At 45.1% G+C, this 17911-nt stretch overlaps 1 protein-coding gene across 1 annotated transcript in view; it reads left to right on the top strand.

Moving 5' to 3' along the window:
* Nucleotides 1-17911, top strand: part of psmb2 (proteasome 20S subunit beta 2) — a 33834-nt gene that overhangs the window by 501 nt on the left and 15422 nt on the right. Inside the window, exons 2-3 of the mRNA XM_078204263.1 lie at nucleotides 6296-6418; nucleotides 11821-11891. Of these exons, the coding sequence (XP_078060389.1) occupies nucleotides 6296-6418; nucleotides 11821-11891 (194 nt within the window). The remainder of the gene's footprint in view (nucleotides 1-6295; nucleotides 6419-11820; nucleotides 11892-17911) is intronic.

Here is a 17911-nt window from a genome sequence, read left to right as displayed (position 1 = left end):
GGGAGTGGAAGAGAAGGAGCGAGGGGGGGGGGAGTGGAAGAGAGGGAGCGAGGGGGGGGGAGTGGAAGAGAGGGAGCGAGGGGGGGGGAGTGGAAGAGAGGGAGCGAGGGGGGGGGAGTGGAAGAGAGGGAGCGAGGGGGGAGTGGATGAGAGCGAGCGAGGGGCGGGGGGAGTGGAAGAGGAGGAGCGAGTGGGGGGGGAGTGGAAGAGAGGGAGCGAGGGGGGGGAGTGGAAGAGAGGGAGCGAGGGGGGGGAGTGGAAGAGAGGGAGCGAGGGGGGGGGGAGTGGAAGAGAGGGAGCGAGGGAGGGGGGAGTGGAAGAGAGGGAGCGAGGGGGGGGGAGTGGAAGAGAGGGAGCGAGGGAGGGGGGAGTGGAAGAGAGGGAGCGAGGGAGGGGGGAGTGGAAGAGAGGGAGCGAGGGGGGGGGAGTGGAAGAGAGGGAGCGAGGGGGGGGGGAGTGGAAGAGAGGGAGCGAGGGGGGGGGGAGTGGAAGAGAGGGAGCGAGGGAGGGGGGAGTGGAAGAGAGGGAGCGAGGGTGGGGGGGAGTGGAAGAGAGGGAGCGAGGGGGGGGAGTGGAAGAGAGGGAGCGAGGGGGGGGAGTGGAAGAGAGGGAGCGAGGGGGGGGGGAGTGGAAGAGAGGGAGCGAGGGGGGGGGAGTGGAAGAGAGGGAGCGAGGGGGGGGGGAGTGGAAGAGAGGGAGCGAGGGGGGGGGAGTGGAAGAGAGGGAGCGAGGGGGGGGGAGTGGAAGGGAGGGAGCGAGGGGGGGGGAGTGGAAGAGAGGGAGCGAGGGGGGGAGTGGGAGCGAGGGGGGGGAGTGGAAGAGAGGGAGCGAGGGGGGGTGAGTGGAAGAGAGGGAGCGAGGGGGGGTGAGTGGAAGAGAGGGAGCGTGGGGGGGTGAGTGGAAGAGAGGGAGCGAGGGGGGGGAGTGGGAGCGAGGGGGGGGCAGTGGAAGAGAGGGAGCGAGGGGGGGAGTGGAAGAGAGGGAGCGAGGGGGGGAGTGGAAGAGAGGGAGCGAGGGGGGGAGTGGAAGAGAGGGAGCGAGGGGGGGGAGTGGAAGAGAGGGAGCGAGGGGGGGGGAGTGGAAGAGAGGGAGCGAGAGGGGGGGGGGTGGAAGAGAGGAGCGAGGGGGGGAGTGGAAGAGAGGGAGCGAGGGGGGGAGTGGAAGAGAGGGAGCGAGGGGGGAGTGGAAGAGAGGGAGCGAGAGGGAGGGGAGTGGAAGAGAGGGAGCGAGGGGGGGGGAGTGGAAGAGAGGGAGCGAGGGAGGGGGGAGTGGAAGAGAGGGAGCGAGGGGGGGGGGGAGTGGAAGAGAGGGAGCGAGGGAGGGGGGTGTGGAAGAGAGGGAGCGAGGGGGGGAGTGGAAGAGAGGGAGCGAGGGGGGGGCAGTGGAAGAGAGGGAGCGAGGGGGGGGGGAGTGGAAGAGAGGGAGCGAGGGGGGGGGAGTGGAAGAGAGGGAGCGATGGGGGGGAGTGGGAGCGAGGGGGGGGAGTGGAAGAGAGGGAGCGAGGGGGGGTGAGTGGAAGAGAGGGAGCGAGGGGGGGGAGTGGAAGAGAGGGAGCGAGGGGGGGGAGTGGAAGAGAGGGAGCGAGAGGGGGGGGGAGTGGAAGAGAGGGGGGGGTAGTGGAAGAGAGGGAGCGAGAGGGGGGGGGAGTGGAAGAGAGGGAGCGAGAGGGGGGGAGTGGAAGAGAGGGAGCGAGAGGGGGGGGGAGTGGGAGAGAGGGGGGGAGTGGAAGAGAGGGAGCGAGAGGGGGGGGAGTGGAAGAGGGAGCGAGGGGGGGGGGAGTGGAAGAGAGGGAGCGAGAGGGGGGGGAGTGGAAGAGAGGGAGCGAGAGGGGGGGGAGTGGAAGAGAGGGAGCGAGAGGGGGGGGGAGTGGAAGAGAGGGAGCGAGGGGGGGGGGAGTGGAAGAGAGGGAGCGAGAAGGGGGGGAGTGGAAGAGAGGGAGCGAGAGGGGGGGGAGTGGAAGAGAGGGAGCGAGAGGGGGGGGGAGTGGAAGAGAGGGCGAGAGGGGGGGGAGTGGAAGAGAGGGAGCGAGAAGGGGGGGAGTGGAAGAGAGGGAGCGAGAGGGGGGGAGTGAGCGAGAGGGGGGGGAGTGGAAGAGAGGGAGCGAGAGGGGGGGAAGTGGAAGAGAGGGCGAGAGGGGGGGGAGTGGAAGAGAGGGAGCGAGAGGGGGGGGAGTGGAAGAGAGGGAGCGAGAGGGGGGGGGAGTGGAAGAGAGGGAGCGAGAGGGGGGGGAGTGGAAGAGAGGGAGCGAGGGGGTGGGGAGTGGAAGAGAGGGAGCGAGAAGGGGGGGAGTGGAAGAGAGGGAGCGAGAGGGGGGGGAGTGGAAGAGAGGGGGGGGGAGTGAGCGAGAGGGGGGGGAGTGGAAGAGAGGGAGCGAGAGGGGGGGGGGAGTGGAAGAGAGGGCGAGAGGGGGGGAAGTGGAAGAGAGGGGGGGAAGGGAAAGAGAGCGGGGGGGGAAGGGAAAGAGAGCGGGGGGGAAAGAGAGCGGGGGGCAAGGGGGGATAAGAGACCGGGGAGGGAAGAGGAGGGGGTGGGAGTGAGAGCGGCAAGTGGGGAGAGGGGAGGAGCGAGGGGGGGGGGGCGAGTGTGGAAGGGGAGAACAGGGAGGGGGGGTCAGATTGATCGTGGGGGCAGGAGAGTGTGTGGGGGGAGGGGGGTAGAGCTGCTCAATGGCGGGGGGGAGAGGCATGGAGAGCTACTACCTTTTGGGAGGGAGCTATTCCCTTTTGGGCGGGGGGGGGGGGGTGGTGGGATCGAGAGGGAGTTTCTCTCTTTTGGGAGGGATGGGCTGGGAGCTGCTCCCTTTTGGGAGTGGGTGATAGAGACCTGGGGGTTCATGAGAAACCTGTTCTACTTGGGTGAGGTGGAGGAGAGTTGCTCCTCTGGGGAGTGGGGGGAACTTGCCCTGTTGATTTTGGGGGATCGGAGAGAGAATGTTAAGGTTGCTGCTCTAATCAAACAGCCAGGAGGCTAAATTAGAGGAGCTCTGATATCGTAGAAGGTTGTATGGATGGAGGTTACCAGGACAAAGTGAGCAAAGCTCATGAGGGATTGAAAACAAAGATGGGAATTTTGAAATCAAAATGTTGGTTACCCAGCAAGCACATGGGTGCTACTGAATGGAACTTGGTTTGTATTAGAATGCGAGCTAAAAACAAGTATATGGAGTGTGGAATATGGGAGACAGGCCACTAATACATTAGAATCGTCAGGTCTGGAGGTAACAAAGGCCTAGAATAGAGTTTAGCAGTAAATAAATTGAGGAAGTAATGAAGTTGGGCAATATTATGGAGGTGGAAATAAACAGCGTTAATGACCAAGTAACATTCGTTTATGATGCCAAGATTGTGAACTTTCTGATTCAGACTCGAAAGCTTGCCAGAGAATAAGGATGAAGTTGGTGGCAAGGGTAAAGAGTTTGTAGTGAGGACTGAAGACAATAGCTTCAGTCTTCCCAATTTTTAGATGGGAGAAATTTTCGCTCATCCAGTACTGGATGTCAGACCAGTTTGTACATAATGAAAAGGTCAAAAGATGTGGTTAGGGAGAGCTGAATGCTGTCGGCATGCATGTCGAACCTGCAATGTTTTTGGATGATGTCACCAAAGAGCAGGATGTAGATGAGAAATAGGAGAGTGTTGAGGATATAGATCCTTGGCTACGGCTTGAATAGATAAGGAAAGGATCCAGTTCAGTCTCTGCCTGCTAGACTTCAGTGGAGAGGCATTGTTGGTGTCAAAGGCTGCAGACAGGTAGAGAAGAAAGAGGAGGGATAGTTCATCATGGTCAGTGGAAACCCGATTAGAGAGATTCAAATATGGGACGCGATCTTACCGGCTCACCATGCCAATTGATCAGCGTGGTGAGCCGGGTAGATCGCTGGCAAGGATTAAAAAACAGGCATGATCGGTTTGCTATCCTCCTCCCCTGTTTTGCCGGCGAGATCGCCTTCGTGTCCAAAAAGAGCATAAAGCCAATTAGCAAGAGTTAAAAGGACTTGACTTGTTCCTGCACAGCATTTTCCACCTGCTGGAATCACTGCTGGTGTCCACCAACAAAGACAAGGCGCCATGGTCATACCGAGGGGATCATTGAAGCCCCCAGGTGTTTGGGGGCATGGTTGGGCAGTGCCAGTCTGGCAGTGCCCATTTAGACACCATAAGTGTGCCAGGGGCAGTGCTGTGGAGGTGGGACAGGGGGGTATGCACGATGACAAGGAAGCTCTGCAAGGCGGATGGGCACGTTTGGACTCATCAGGTGGATCCTGAAGCCCCAATGCTGGCGAGTCATGTTGGTGTTGGGGGGTAGCAATGCCGCTGATGATGATGGTGGGGGTCCGAAGTCCTTGGGCGGGGGGGGGGGGGGGGGGGGCTGCGGGTGAAGTCATCCCAGTTCACTGGGAGATCAGAGGGGCACCCTGTGAAATGGCACCCAAGCGCGTTCCAACCGGCTTCCCTGGTGTACCTAGCCTTTGCCCCTCGCGACCAGCGCAAATCTCCCAGCTGCCAGTAAAACTGACCAGAGTGTGGGGAGATTGCAGCGCCAAAATCGGATTGTAGAACACTCCCATTTTCAGACTTTTCTGACACTTTGGCTGGGGTGGATAATGGGAAGTCTGTTGACCTCGTGCAGGATTTAACGGTTTCAGGACGAGCGAGGCCGTAAAATCCTGTCCTTAAAATTATTTTGGGGGGAGCAGCCCCCTCACCCTCACCAGTGGAGTTTTGGGAAAGATAGGTACAGATTTTGGAGTTGGAAATGAGCTTGTGATTTAGCAAATGGATAGCTGCAGACATGTCATGGAGGATGCCAAAAAGAGGCACAAAGTTACTGTCACTAAGTAACTGAGTGTTCTCACTTCCAATAGCGGATTAAAATACTAATCATAGTGATGTCATATAGCTTCCTCTGTTCTGTTTACTGTACTATGGTGAGAAACAGATTGGAATATTACCTGCAGGCTATCAATCCAGTGTGACTTTAAAATGTACCTTAAATCTAATTCACATCTAATTAGCAAATGCAGTGTAACATAAGTCCTGTTAAGCACTCTTTAAAGTTCTTTTGGGCACATGTTTCAGAATATTTAAAATTAATGTGAACATTGCGAAAAAAACTAACATTTAGGCATTGACAGGAATAGAGTTACTACTGTTCATGATTCATAAAACAACGTGTTATTAGTACTTGTTAGATTATACTCTTAAGTGCGGGGAAACATTTTAGAAAACCAACTTGTTTCTGACACTTTTTGAAAATAACATCTGGAGCATGTCTTCAGTAATGTATAAAGAACATTGAAAACTTTTCTAGTGTTATTAATTTAAGTTTACAAAACTGGATAATAATGGTAATTTATTTAATTTGTATTTTAAACTGGGGTTGTGTCGATCTAGTGCAAATAGTCACTAATTTGATGCATCGATGAGTCCTTTGTGCAACAAAATGTCCTCAGTGTAACATTTTCAGTTTTTGGTGAGAGACATTCATAACTATTATCCCAGAGCATCCAGAATCATCAGCATTTAACTAAGAACTACAGTTCCCTTTTTTAGTCTGCTTTTTCAGGCCTTACCTCGGCTCTCAGTATTATTCAGCATTATTGAGCAAATTGAAAGTGAAAGTATAAGTGAGCACAGCGATCTGACAATTTCAAAGGGACAAAATGGAGTTGAACATATATTATCAAAACTACTTGATGCTTGCCCCAATCAGTTGGGGCAAAGTACTGGCTAACCCCACATTTTTCACTGATTCTTATTGCTTTGGGTTGAGAGTTCAATTTATCTCTGGGGTGGATCTCATAATCATGGGACGGACCCAGGAGTCATTTACTGTAGGGTATACCATTACCTACAGCCAGTATGTTTAATGAATGAAAGGCTTATTGATGCCCTACAGTGTGTTAATAGCAACTTCTCCCTGACCAGACACTGTTTTCATACCAGAGAATCAGAATTATTCTGACTTTCTTTTAAACTGTTCAGTTTGACTTAGAATATGGCTAACTACCCAGTGATCTTGAACAATATGGGAGTCATATAATTGTACGGTAGAGTAATTAATTTCAAGTGTCAGTATCTGTGTACATATGAAGTTATTAACCTGTCGTAATTTGAAGAGTGCTTCATGGTGAGTGAGTGACTTTCTGTACTTACTGCATACATATATTGTATCTTTCTGTGACATAGTTGTTCTGCTCACTAAAATCATTAGGTTTAGAAGAGTGGATCTCTAAATTCTGCTGTCATTTGTCGTTTTTAATTTCCACATTCCTTCATTTCCTTGTTTCATTTAGATTATGATAAAATGTTTAAACTGAGTGAGAAGATCATGCTGCTATGTGTCGGAGAAGCTGGAGACACCGTCCAGTTTGCAGAGTACATTCAGAAAAACGTACAGCTTTACAAAATGAGAAATGGTGGGTAACTGGTGAACCGCTTTGAGGACTTAAGTTGTGATTTCAATCACATTTTTTTTAAATGATCAGCAATTGCTTATTTGATAGAGAGCAACTAAAAAAGTTATAGATCTGGTTTTTTTTTGCTAGCGTTGCCTTTGTAATTAACCTACAACTACATGGTCTCTTTGGAGCTTTTCCAATGTTTTAAGCGCTAAAATGAGTGTTTAACGTTTTCACTAATTCTTAGTCAGATAGTAACCTCAATGGAATCTGTACTGTTGTCAAAACTCAGACAGACGTTTTTAAAAGTCTGCATAGTTTGGCATCACTCTATTCCCTTTTAAGGTTTAAAAGGACCACATTTGCAAGCTTTGATAATATTTTTGTGTCTCAGTACAGGCTGATCGCTGTAACCTTCCACGGGTGTTTCAAATTTGCAGTTTACATTGATTCTGAGTTCAGATCTCAACTCTGGCCATTTGACATCAAACAATACCCAAAGCCGGCAAACCAAATGTAAATTTCCCAACATGTCCCTTAATATTGTAAAAGATGAAACATGTTCATTTTCCACAAAGCAACAAATTAATCACCCTACCATCAAGCCAATCAGTATGGATACATTGAAACATTGTATGCACAATTTTCTCATTTTTGGGCATCTATCAAAGAACAAGTCACAGAATTCAGCCTGCTGTGGTTTTGTTCAATGACATCTTTTTCTATTGAGAATTTTAAAGTTCTTATTTTGTCACTTGAATTGGCCTATTTCTTGACCACCTCTGCTGTTGTAAAGCGTCAGGAGTTAATACTCATCATCAGTAACTTCCTGAGCTACACTGCTAAGGTGTATTTCTTTTCCTTTTGTTAGGAGTGGGCCATTTGGCCCATCTAACCTGCTCTGCCATTCAAACAGATCATGGCTGATATCTGCCTCTAAGCCATTTCCACCCACTATTGCCATTTTTCATGACACCAAAAATCTATCAATTTCTGTCTTGAACATGCTCATTGATCGAGCTTCCACAGTCCCCTCGGACAGACAATACCAAAGATTTGCCACCTCTTGCGTGAAGAAATTCCCCCTCATCTCGGCCTAAATGGCCTCTGAAACTGTGAGCCCTGGTTCTAGACTCACCAGCTACGGAAAACATTCTTCATTGTCCTCGAATTAGCTTTAACTAACCTCTATCTTAGAATTGTCAAATCTAATTGTATCCTGTTATTAGAGCTACATTGAAACCTATTCATTCTTAGACATTTTGTAATGTAACTTCTTAACAGCCAGGACTTACAGAATAATTGATTCAGGTTATATATACATTTTATAAATAAGATGTTTTATGTCTTAACCTGCCATAATGGAATGCAAACAGTATGTTTTTGTATTTTGAAAGTGCAACAAACTATTTTATCTCAAAATTCTGGTAATTTATTTTTATTGGTGTTCATTTTAGCTTAGCTCTTAAATATAAAGATTTTCTCAGTTTTGGAATATGTTGGTGTAATAAAATTCTGTTTCAGTTATTAATTGCAGCACAGTAACTGAAAGTTGAGAGAATAGGTTTCTATTAACGCATTTGCATTTTATCCTAAATGGAATTGCTGCCATGCACAGGATTTGAAATAAGGAAAGAACCAGCCAATTAGCTTAGTAATTGAATATTAAGTGATTATTGAACCAGGCCCCTGTCAGTTTCATGGGGGCAGTCCAGAGGAATCAAGTGCCCTTCCTGCACTTATGTGGCACCTTTGAGCCTTACCAAGGCCTAAGGTCCCCGAAGGTAGATGTCCTACCAACCAAGCACTACTGGAAAATCACAGGCTGACAGCTTCTCATGCCAGCAGAACCAGCGGCTGTGCTGGCAGTTGGTGTTGAGGCCCAGCACCACCATGGGGCCCCAGACCAAAGGTAAGTGAAGGTGGGACGAGGGCTGGGAGAGGTAGCGGGAGGATCGGAAGCAAGAACAGGAATATAGCTTTCAGCACAGACCCCCAATCCCCGACTTTCTTAATGCCTTGTTCCTAGATTGGGCACGGAGGGGAGAATGTTCCTGTCCCATCTGCCACGGGACTCGTGGGGAGCAAACCATGCAAAAGTCCATTGACTTCGAGCAGGATTTTCTGGATTTGGGGCGCCTGTTGGAAAATCCTGCCTGGAGTGTCTGACTGCAAACACAACCCTTCCTCCTCATACCACCGCTCCTCCAGAGGCCACTGGCAAGCTCAAACCCATTGGAGCTTGCTGAGCGGTTTTCTGATGGTGCAGGAAAGCTACGCACCCAAAATTAAATCCCTGAGCCGCTACGAAATTGTGTTGAGCTCAAGGGCATATTGATATCCCTCTGCTGGTGACCTGGACTCCCACATCTGCCCCTTCCACACTCTGATGTAATCATAGGAGGCTTTGGGTTGCCTGAAGACTGATGTCAGGCCTTTCACGCAGAAGGTAGACTTGGCTGCAGTCGTTTCCACTACGACAAGCTGCATTAAATCCAGCCCGTGGTGTGTTTTTATTCTTCTGTTTGTTATACGATGTCATCTTTATCTCAACCAAATCAGAATTGGTCAGTCATAAATTTGAGGCTAAGTAATCATGAGTGATTTTTGATTTGTTGACTTCCTGATCTTTTTTTACGAAGTTTTTAAAGCTTAATTTCCAGTGTAAAGTTTACCCTTTTGTTGAACAAGCTGTATAGAGACACGCACTAAGATTTGTTGTTTTTTAAAAAATCAGCGTGAGTATAAAAATGTTTACTGCTGCTTACATGCCCAAAAATGAGCAAATTGCGCCTACAACGTTTGTGTATCCATGCTGATTGACTTGATCGTAGGGTGTTTAATTGCGAAAAATGAGCATGTTTCATCTTTTACAAAATTAAGGAACATGTTGGGGAATTTACATTTGGCTTGCCGGCTTTGCGCATTGTTTGTTGCTGGATGTTAAATAGCCGAGTTGACATCTGAACTCTGAATCAATGTAAACTGTACAAATTTGGGGTGCGCATGGAAAGTTAGTGCATACCCTTATCTGTGATGAGCCACGTAATCGCAGTCAAAACTTTGGATTCTAGTCTGGATGCAAAATCCTTTTTCGGATTTTCAGGACAAAACTTTTTTTTAATAACCCCCACCCTTGATGGGGGAAAATGATTTTTGAGGTATTTTATCCAAAAATAATTAATTATTAAAAGGAAAAATAACTCAGCCATGAAGTGTGGCAAAGTATGTTACAATCACGGGTATTCTTTTGCATTTACATGTTGTGTTCGTATTCCCATGAAAGAATGAAAGCTTTGTCAATATTTAAGGTCAGGTTTTTTAAATTGCTAGCAATATTCTGTTTCAAAGTTTATTAACATATAAGGGTTTCCCAAGACGCAAGTGTTCTTAGAGGGGGAGGAAACAGCATGTGTCTGCACTGGATACGGTTGCATGATGGTCATCAAGTCTGATTTAAATGTACGCCACTGTTATGAAATAAAAATTGCTTGTGAGCTTCGTCAAGGAAGCTGAAAATGTTCTTTTTCATATATAAAGAGCATTTATTGGTCACAATGCTTATATTAGCACTGCAATGAAGTTACTGTGAAATTCCCCTAGTCGCCACACTCTGGCGCCTGTTTGGGTCAATGCACCTAACCAGCACGTCTTTCAGACTTATAATGTATAATTCTCTCTACTGAATTTAGCAGGTACTGAACTTTTTTACAGCACTGAGGTTTGTGAAGTCAACTTTGAAAGTTGATTATTTTCCATGCTGTTGGATAGAATTAGTTTGCAAAACATCTGGTTTAAGTCCCTTTAGCCCCACATTCAACTAAGCAACAACTGTTTGTCACTCTGCCTCCTAAATTCCAACCTGTCTCCTGTTTTGTCTCTTTTTGTATCAGTGCAGATTAGGATGTTTGCCTGTGAGTGTTTCTATTAAATGAATAGTTGTCCATAGCTCAATTGTGATGGGCAGCTATTCTATCCACTGAAATGTCCTGTTGAATTATATCTTTTCTATGCATTTAACTTATGGAATGCCACAGCAGTGACATTTCTATGCAAAGAAATAAATCTCAGTGGTCAGCACTGCTGTCTCACTTCAACAGTGCCGGATTTATTCCAGCCTTGGGTCTGTGTGGAATTCGCACGTTCTGCCCATGTCTGTGTGGGTTTCCTTCTGCAGTCCAGGTTAGGTGGATTGTGTAGTTTGGGGGGGGGGGCGGTGGGTTAGTAGGGTAAATACGTGGTGTTAAAGCAATAGGGCGAGGTGGGCATGGGTAAGATGCTCTGTCAAGAGTCGGTGCAGACTTGATGGGTTGAATGGCCTCCTTCTGCACTGTAGAGATTCTATGATTTTATTCAGTCTGCATTCAAGCAGAAGTCAAAGATAATTTTCACCAAGCAATCATTTTGTTCAAATCCAAATACGAATTTGTGTGAACATGATAAATTAAAGTTAGCTTTTGTGATCTATCCTGTTACTGGTCCTATGTGTTTTTGTCCCTATTGATAAATCTTCTTTCAGAATCAGTTTCATCCTTGAACTTGTCTTACTGATGTGACGTGAAATTAAGACTGAAACGTATATGTGCAATGGCTACATTATTTTAATTTTATCTTTTCCATGAATTCCTCCTTTTGTACCAAAATAAAGCATTTTTCTACACTTCAGTGATCATTTTACAACACTTCTGCAAAACATCAAGTGCACCCGGTAGCTGTCCATGAAACTTAAGTGAGGCCTGTGGGAATCCCTCAGTACGTTAGATATTGAAACTGCATTGTACATCCACATTGTAAACTTCCTGCTCAGATTTGTGAGGTAGTGAATTGTGCGTGGATGAATTGTTTCCTTAGGCATGCGAGAATTCGGCTCAGTATCTGGTTGAGAGTGGACCTGAAATACTTATTTACCACTCTGGCTATAAGTTTGAGTCCTAGCATTGCCCTATTGCTCTAAGATAATTATAATCCTTTTTTGCCAGGGTGTCAGGAGAAGGAATATTAGGACACTGTTCTTTTTTGAATAATGCCATGAAACCTTTACACCCACCCAAACAGCCAGAGGGGATATAAGTTTAAATTTCATCCAAATCACAACGTGCTGCATAAAACTTTCAACCAAGGTGATGTTCAAGTGCCAGGATAGGGCCTGAACCCATAATCTTTTGGAACAGTCAGGAGTGTTTTACAACTGAGTTATACAGATACAATTCTCCATTTACTATTTAATTGTGCACTAGATGATTTAACATTGCTTTCATGATAAAAATTGTCCCTTTCAATTTACCATGAATAATGCCACTGGAGTGTGTGTATATAAAAAAAACTATAATAAGTAGAGTTTCAAGTGTAAGTTTGTCACATTACACATTGCATATTTTATCACGAGTTAGGGACCATTCATCATTATTCTATCATTACAGGTTATGAACTGTCCCCTACAGCAGCTGCCAACTTCACTCGCAAGAACCTGGCAGAGTACCTCCGAAGTCGGGTAAGTGAAAGAATATGGCAGCTTGCAGGGCGTTACGGACTTTTGTTAATGAAGATGCATCCATAATATTATTATGATACCATTTTGTCAACCGCATCAGTACCGGTATCTTTCTGTCCATGAGGAACTTTGGTCTATAATCACAATCTCCTACTTGTTCCCCATCCCTTTAATATTCCCTTCTTACAGGCAGCTGTAAAATCCAATTTTTAACAAAATGACTCTTTAGAATACCAATTCTCACCAATATGTCAGGAAATTCCAACATCCTCATTCCCTTTTTTTTTGCTAGCTTAAATTTGTGTCCTTGTTACTGTTTTGTCAGTTCGAGAGAACACCTATCACTGCTTAACCTACCATAGTAGTTCATAATCTTGAAGACTTCCATCAAATTGCCCTAAACCTTGTCAATACTAATGGAAGAGCCTGATTTCTCAACTCTTCAAAATTGTAATGTTTTCCCCCGTCCAAACTCTAATAAAGGAGAGTCAACAATGATGCAATGTGATTTTCCCCTCTCTGTGAGGAGTTTTATTTTTAAACCTACATATTGTGCAGCAACAGTTGTCAGTCTCTTAACAAAAAGCTTTTCAAAAAATAGAACAGAATGCACGTTATCATTTAATCATTTTTATGTAAGCTGAAGACGATGAAAAGTATGGGCGGCAAGCGGTTAGCACTGCTGTCTCAGCACCAGGGCCCAGTTTCAATTACAACCATAGGTCACTGTCTGTGTGGAGTCTGCACATTCGCCTTGCATCTGCGTGGGTTTCCTCCAGGTGCTCCAGTTTCCTCCCACAGTCCAAAGATGTGCAGGTTAGGTTGATTGGCCTTTAGTGTCAGGGCCATCAGCAGTGTAAATACGTGGGGTTACGGGGATAGGGCCTGGGTGGAATTGTTGTCAGTGCGGACTCCTCCTCACTGTAGGGGTTCTATGATTTAGTTCACTTTATAAAACAAGATGGGAAATGTCAAAATAAATTCTAGGTTATCAAGTGGTTTTAAAATATTTTTTATGTTGGATACCAGGCAGCCTTCACATGCCAAGCTTATCTGTTCACTATATGCTACTTACTGCAGGTAAAGTGGCAGCACTTTGAAAATATGTAATCATCAGCAGCAACTTTTATGTAGTACGGTAGCACAGTGGTTAGCACTGCTGCCTCACAGCTCCAGGGACCTGGGTTCGATTCCCGGCTTGGGTCACTGTCTGTGTGGAGTTTGCACATTCTCCTCGTGTCTGCGTGGGTTTCCTCCACGTGCTCCGGTTTCCTCCCACAGTCCAAAGATGTGCGGGTTAGGTTGATTGGCCATGCTAAAATTGCCCCTTAGTGCCCTGGGATGCGTAGATTAGAGGGATTAGCAGGTAAAATATGTAGGGATATGGGGGTAGGGCCTGGGTGGGATTGTGGTCGGTGCAGACTCGATGCGCCGAATGGCCTCTTTCTGTACTGTAGGGTTTCTATGATTCTATGATGATGACCTCTTCCACCTCATCAGCTGCCGATGACAATGAGAAAAATTGTTCATACCATTTTTGCATTATATGTGATTTTTCATAAATGTAACAGTTGGTTTCTATTTGGTGCATTCATGAACTTGCCAAGTGAACAATTGCAGGTATTCACTTATTCAACCTCTGAAACACTGCACGATTTTTTTATTTATTCCTGTATATGTATGCATCATCTAAACCCAGACAAGCAATGTATGTTATCTGTATGTTCAGATCCATTTCTTATCAATCTCTGCATATAAAAATACCTTTAAATTTGACCTGTTTCCCACGTGCAATTGCTGGCTAAAATCTCTCTTAAGCAAATGAAGCAGTGGCCAGCCTAGAAGTCAAACTCTCATTGCTGCTCTGGATTCTGCAAAATAAAGGGGAAATGTTATGACAGCACATGGGCGATAGAATTTTATAAAAAGACACTTGGATATTATGTAACTTTAGGAAAAACTGTTCGAGGATCTTGCTTTGGGGTATTACTTTGGTTTTGAGTAAATAAAGCATACTTTAATGATCAGCTAATCTGGATTCAATATTGAGTGTGGGGGGAGTTCCATTCCTTCTTTCTGGCTTTGTGGCTAATTAGGCTCTTTATGACAAAATGGAAATTACTTAAAGTGTGAACCTATGGGAATTCACAGAATTGCCCAAGCAACCTTATTTACCTACAGTGCTACAGCATAGACTGACTGGTAGCAAGGATGATCGAGTGTTACAGTACCTGACGCCGATATAGTTCCAACATTCATATTCCTACTTCCCCAGAGAGCTGATTTTTGGTAATGGTGCATGATTTGTTAGAGGAAATGAGTGAAAGTGGATGTGTAAGACGTCCTGCTCAAGCCCACTGTCTTGGGCGATGATTGAGAAGTAATATTGATGTATCTAGTAATGATACGGGATTAGATCATTGAACTTCCTAGAATGAACCATGGTGGAAGATAATCTCTTTAAAATTAATACCTTTAATTTGTTTTGTTTGTATTCCATTCCCCCCAACGACCAAAAATCGATTAGTGATGTCAATATATTTTGGTCCATATCCTATGGAATTGTTCACTGCTGTTCCAGATTGTTATTTCCAGTACTACCCCACTGTAATTACTTTCATCGGCCAGTTTACTGTAAACTGGTGAATTTTTAAAAGTTTATTTGTTAGTGTCACAAGTAGGCTTACATTAATACTGCAATGAAGTTACGGTGGAAATCTCTTAGTCGCCACACTCCGACGCCTGTTCAGGTACACTGAGGGAGAATTTAGCTTGGCCAATGCACCTAACCAGCACGCTTTTTGGACAGTGGAAGGAAACCGGAGCACCCGGAGGAAACCCGTGCAGTAATGGAGAGATCGTGCAGACTCCGCACAGTTAGTGACCCAAGCCGGGAATCAAACCCAGGTCCCTGGCACTGAGAGCAGTGCTAACCACTGTGCCAGCATGCCGCCCATGTGATTATATATCTAAAGCCATTGAGCTGCTTTTCATGTATCACTGTGTAAAATGTTTACGGCACTTAGTGGTTTCTGTAATCCTAAAATTGATGATACGCTATGATATATGCCAGATGCAAAAAAAAAGACAGATTAGAGTCATCTTCATTTTTCGAGAAATGCACAACCTCCATACATAATTTTACCCTTCCAGCCCTGCAGGCATTTAGCTTTTTGGGGCGGGAAAGATTATACTCAAGTGGTCTTTGGTCCATGTCTGGGTTAAAATGAACTAATACAGTTGTATACTAATCCTAAGGCTTTGTCAGACATGGAAGGAGATCACATGCTGCACTCTCTGACGATATTTTCACTTTCATTTTCACGCTCATTAGGTGACTTCTAAAGAGGTAGAGAGGTTCTCTCATATACTGCATGGAAGATGTTTATCATTTGAAGAAGGAAAACTCCACATGAATAACAATAGTAGGCCCCTCGTGCTCTTTGGTGCTTTTAGTGCCAAGAGTATATTCAAGGACTAACTATTGTAAAACCTAGATTTGCTTGTAAAAAAATTAAGTTACTGTCAGTATTTTGATATCCAAAAGTACTCTTAATGAAAATATGGAATGTATTGTGTCTTCTCTTCCAAAAATTTGGATTTTTTTTAAATGGTGAAATTTTGTGGAAATGTAAGACATAGGAGCAGGAGTAGGCCATTTGACCGCTCAAACCTGGTTCGCCCTTCAATAAGATCATGGCTGATCATCTTATGGCCCCATAACTTGATTTCCTTCTGGACCAAAAACCTGTCTAATTTAGCCATGAATACATTCAATGAGCCAGCCTCCACTGCTCTGAGATAGAGAATTCCAAAGACTAATAACCCTCAGAAGAAATTTCACCTCCCAATCTCTGTTTTAAATGGGAGATCCTTTATTTTGTAATTGGCCTTTGTGGTGTAGTGACTGCTAGTTTTATTGCTATAGACTTTAGCACCAGTTTCAAGGTATCATCTGCAAGAGCAAGTATTTTTACCACATGTGACCCCCCCCCCCCCCCTTCCAGAAAAGCACATCTGCCCATGCCAGTGCTCTCCCTGCTGTGTAGTCCATCTGGAGCAGGCAGGCTGTTGGGCAAGTCCAGGCATGGGCAGACTGCAAGGATCAAACACGGGGGACCTCGACTGCACCTTGCGACCTCCACTAACCAAAACTTGTTAATTACCTTATTACTGAATTTATTTTAATCAGTTGTAGCAAGTCACAATTGCAGTGCTCTGGCAAGGGAACACAGACTCAACCATTCACAGCATTCACCTGTGCCATATGTTGTTAATCACATGATCAGTGTCAGACACCTAATCAGCTCGTCTCATCAGCCCCCCTTTTGCACTTTGCACAGAAGGGTGGGCAAAACATCCCAATTAAATTATCCATAATTGATGATGTTGTATTGGCACTGAACCTTGCCCTCCCTTGACACCTAACGTTTTTAGTTAGCCAGCTGTTTAATTTTCCCCAGTGGATTGGAACTGTGCTCTCAATGGAAGAATGTGTTTAAAGTGAGTTAAAGGATGGAACGACACTTATTTCCCAGAACTGCGGTCGCTGCCTGCCCTGGATTCTAGACACCACAACACGCTGCAGTTATTAACTAAACCCCACCCCCTCAAGTGATAAAATTCATAATGCTTAATATGTTTGACAGGGCCTTAACCTCTGGAGTCTTAAATTTGTATTTTTGGAATAGTAAGCATGATTGGCGACAGCACCATTTTGCAATTGTTTTTGAAATATTAATATCAGAGCACTATATATTTCCCCTAAGAAGCATATTAATTATCCAATTTTGTGGACTCTACGTGAAAGCTATTTTTCAGTTACTATTTGTGGTAACATTTTTCTGAGAAGGTGATTGGCAATTATGACTTAAATATTCCATTCCTTATTTGAACAGTGAAATATTTGGACTTCATGAATCTGTTGACAGAATGGTGCTCGTTAAATGTGCACTCAGAGTTGTGAGCAGTAACATGATGACATCACACTGAACAAGTCCCAGCTCGTTCAGATTATGTTACTCAGTTCATACGTATGTCAATCTTCCAGCTAATACGCTGTAGTTAAAAACATGTCATTGTTCATTTTGTTATTTTGCCTCGGTGGCAACTGGGTTAGACACATACACACAGGCTCAGTCTAGAATCCGGCCAGAATATCTGCGGTTTTCCTTTTGGGAATTGGGCAAAAGATTTCTCCATCTTTATTTAGGTGAATTTAAATAATACTGTCAAAACTGAATCTTGAGCAGCAAATAGTGTGAAAGGTGTTTGTCCAAGTTGTCGTGCATTGGGAATATTGTGGGGAATAAAAATCACTCCATCAAACATAACTTGAAAGTATTGTTTCTCAAATCAGAGAGGCATAGTCAAGAATGTTGCGTCTTTGTAGTTAATTTATGCCTTCTCCATTAAAATTAAACCCATTGCTATTACGATGGGTAACTGAAACTCCAAATTCATCTTCATGGAGCTGGAATATTAAATTTCGTAATGAGCATGTTTGCAATCTTTTTTTTCTAAATTCCCATATGTAAAGTCAAATTCTTGCAGCTCCTCCAATGACCTTGATTTTAATCTGTGCAGCAAACTTGCCCTGTGCTCTTCGTTTTGCGAACAGGGCATTGAGGTAACAAAGTTCCACAGCTGGCCACAAACGTTTTGCTTGTGATTAGAATGCTGGTGATCATATCTGAAAATCATGGCTTCTCTGACCAAAAACTAATTGTGTATTTGCCATTGAATGTTTAAACATAAGATAACAAATGCTATTGAGAAGTCACTAAACTGGCAAATGACTATTGAATGGTAGAGCACTAAACCTCATACAGAGACCATGTAAAATTCTAATCTCTGCCATTCCTTAAAATAAATTGTCTCGACTCACAAGTTTGTTTGGAACTTGTTTGTCTATATCATGCCATACTAACTGGCCAACTCATTTTAGGAGACTCGAAAATAGACAAATCCTGCCTACCAAGATGCTTCCTATTGGATAGAAATCAGTTTTGATGGTAGCA

Source organism: Mustelus asterias, unplaced genomic scaffold (assembly GCF_964213995.1).
Source record: "Mustelus asterias unplaced genomic scaffold, sMusAst1.hap1.1 HAP1_SCAFFOLD_293, whole genome shotgun sequence".
NCBI classification, from domain to species: Eukaryota; Metazoa; Chordata; class Chondrichthyes; order Carcharhiniformes; family Triakidae; genus Mustelus; species Mustelus asterias.
The sequence above is the reverse complement of the archived record's forward strand: the minus strand, read 5'-3'. Positions and strand labels throughout refer to the sequence as shown.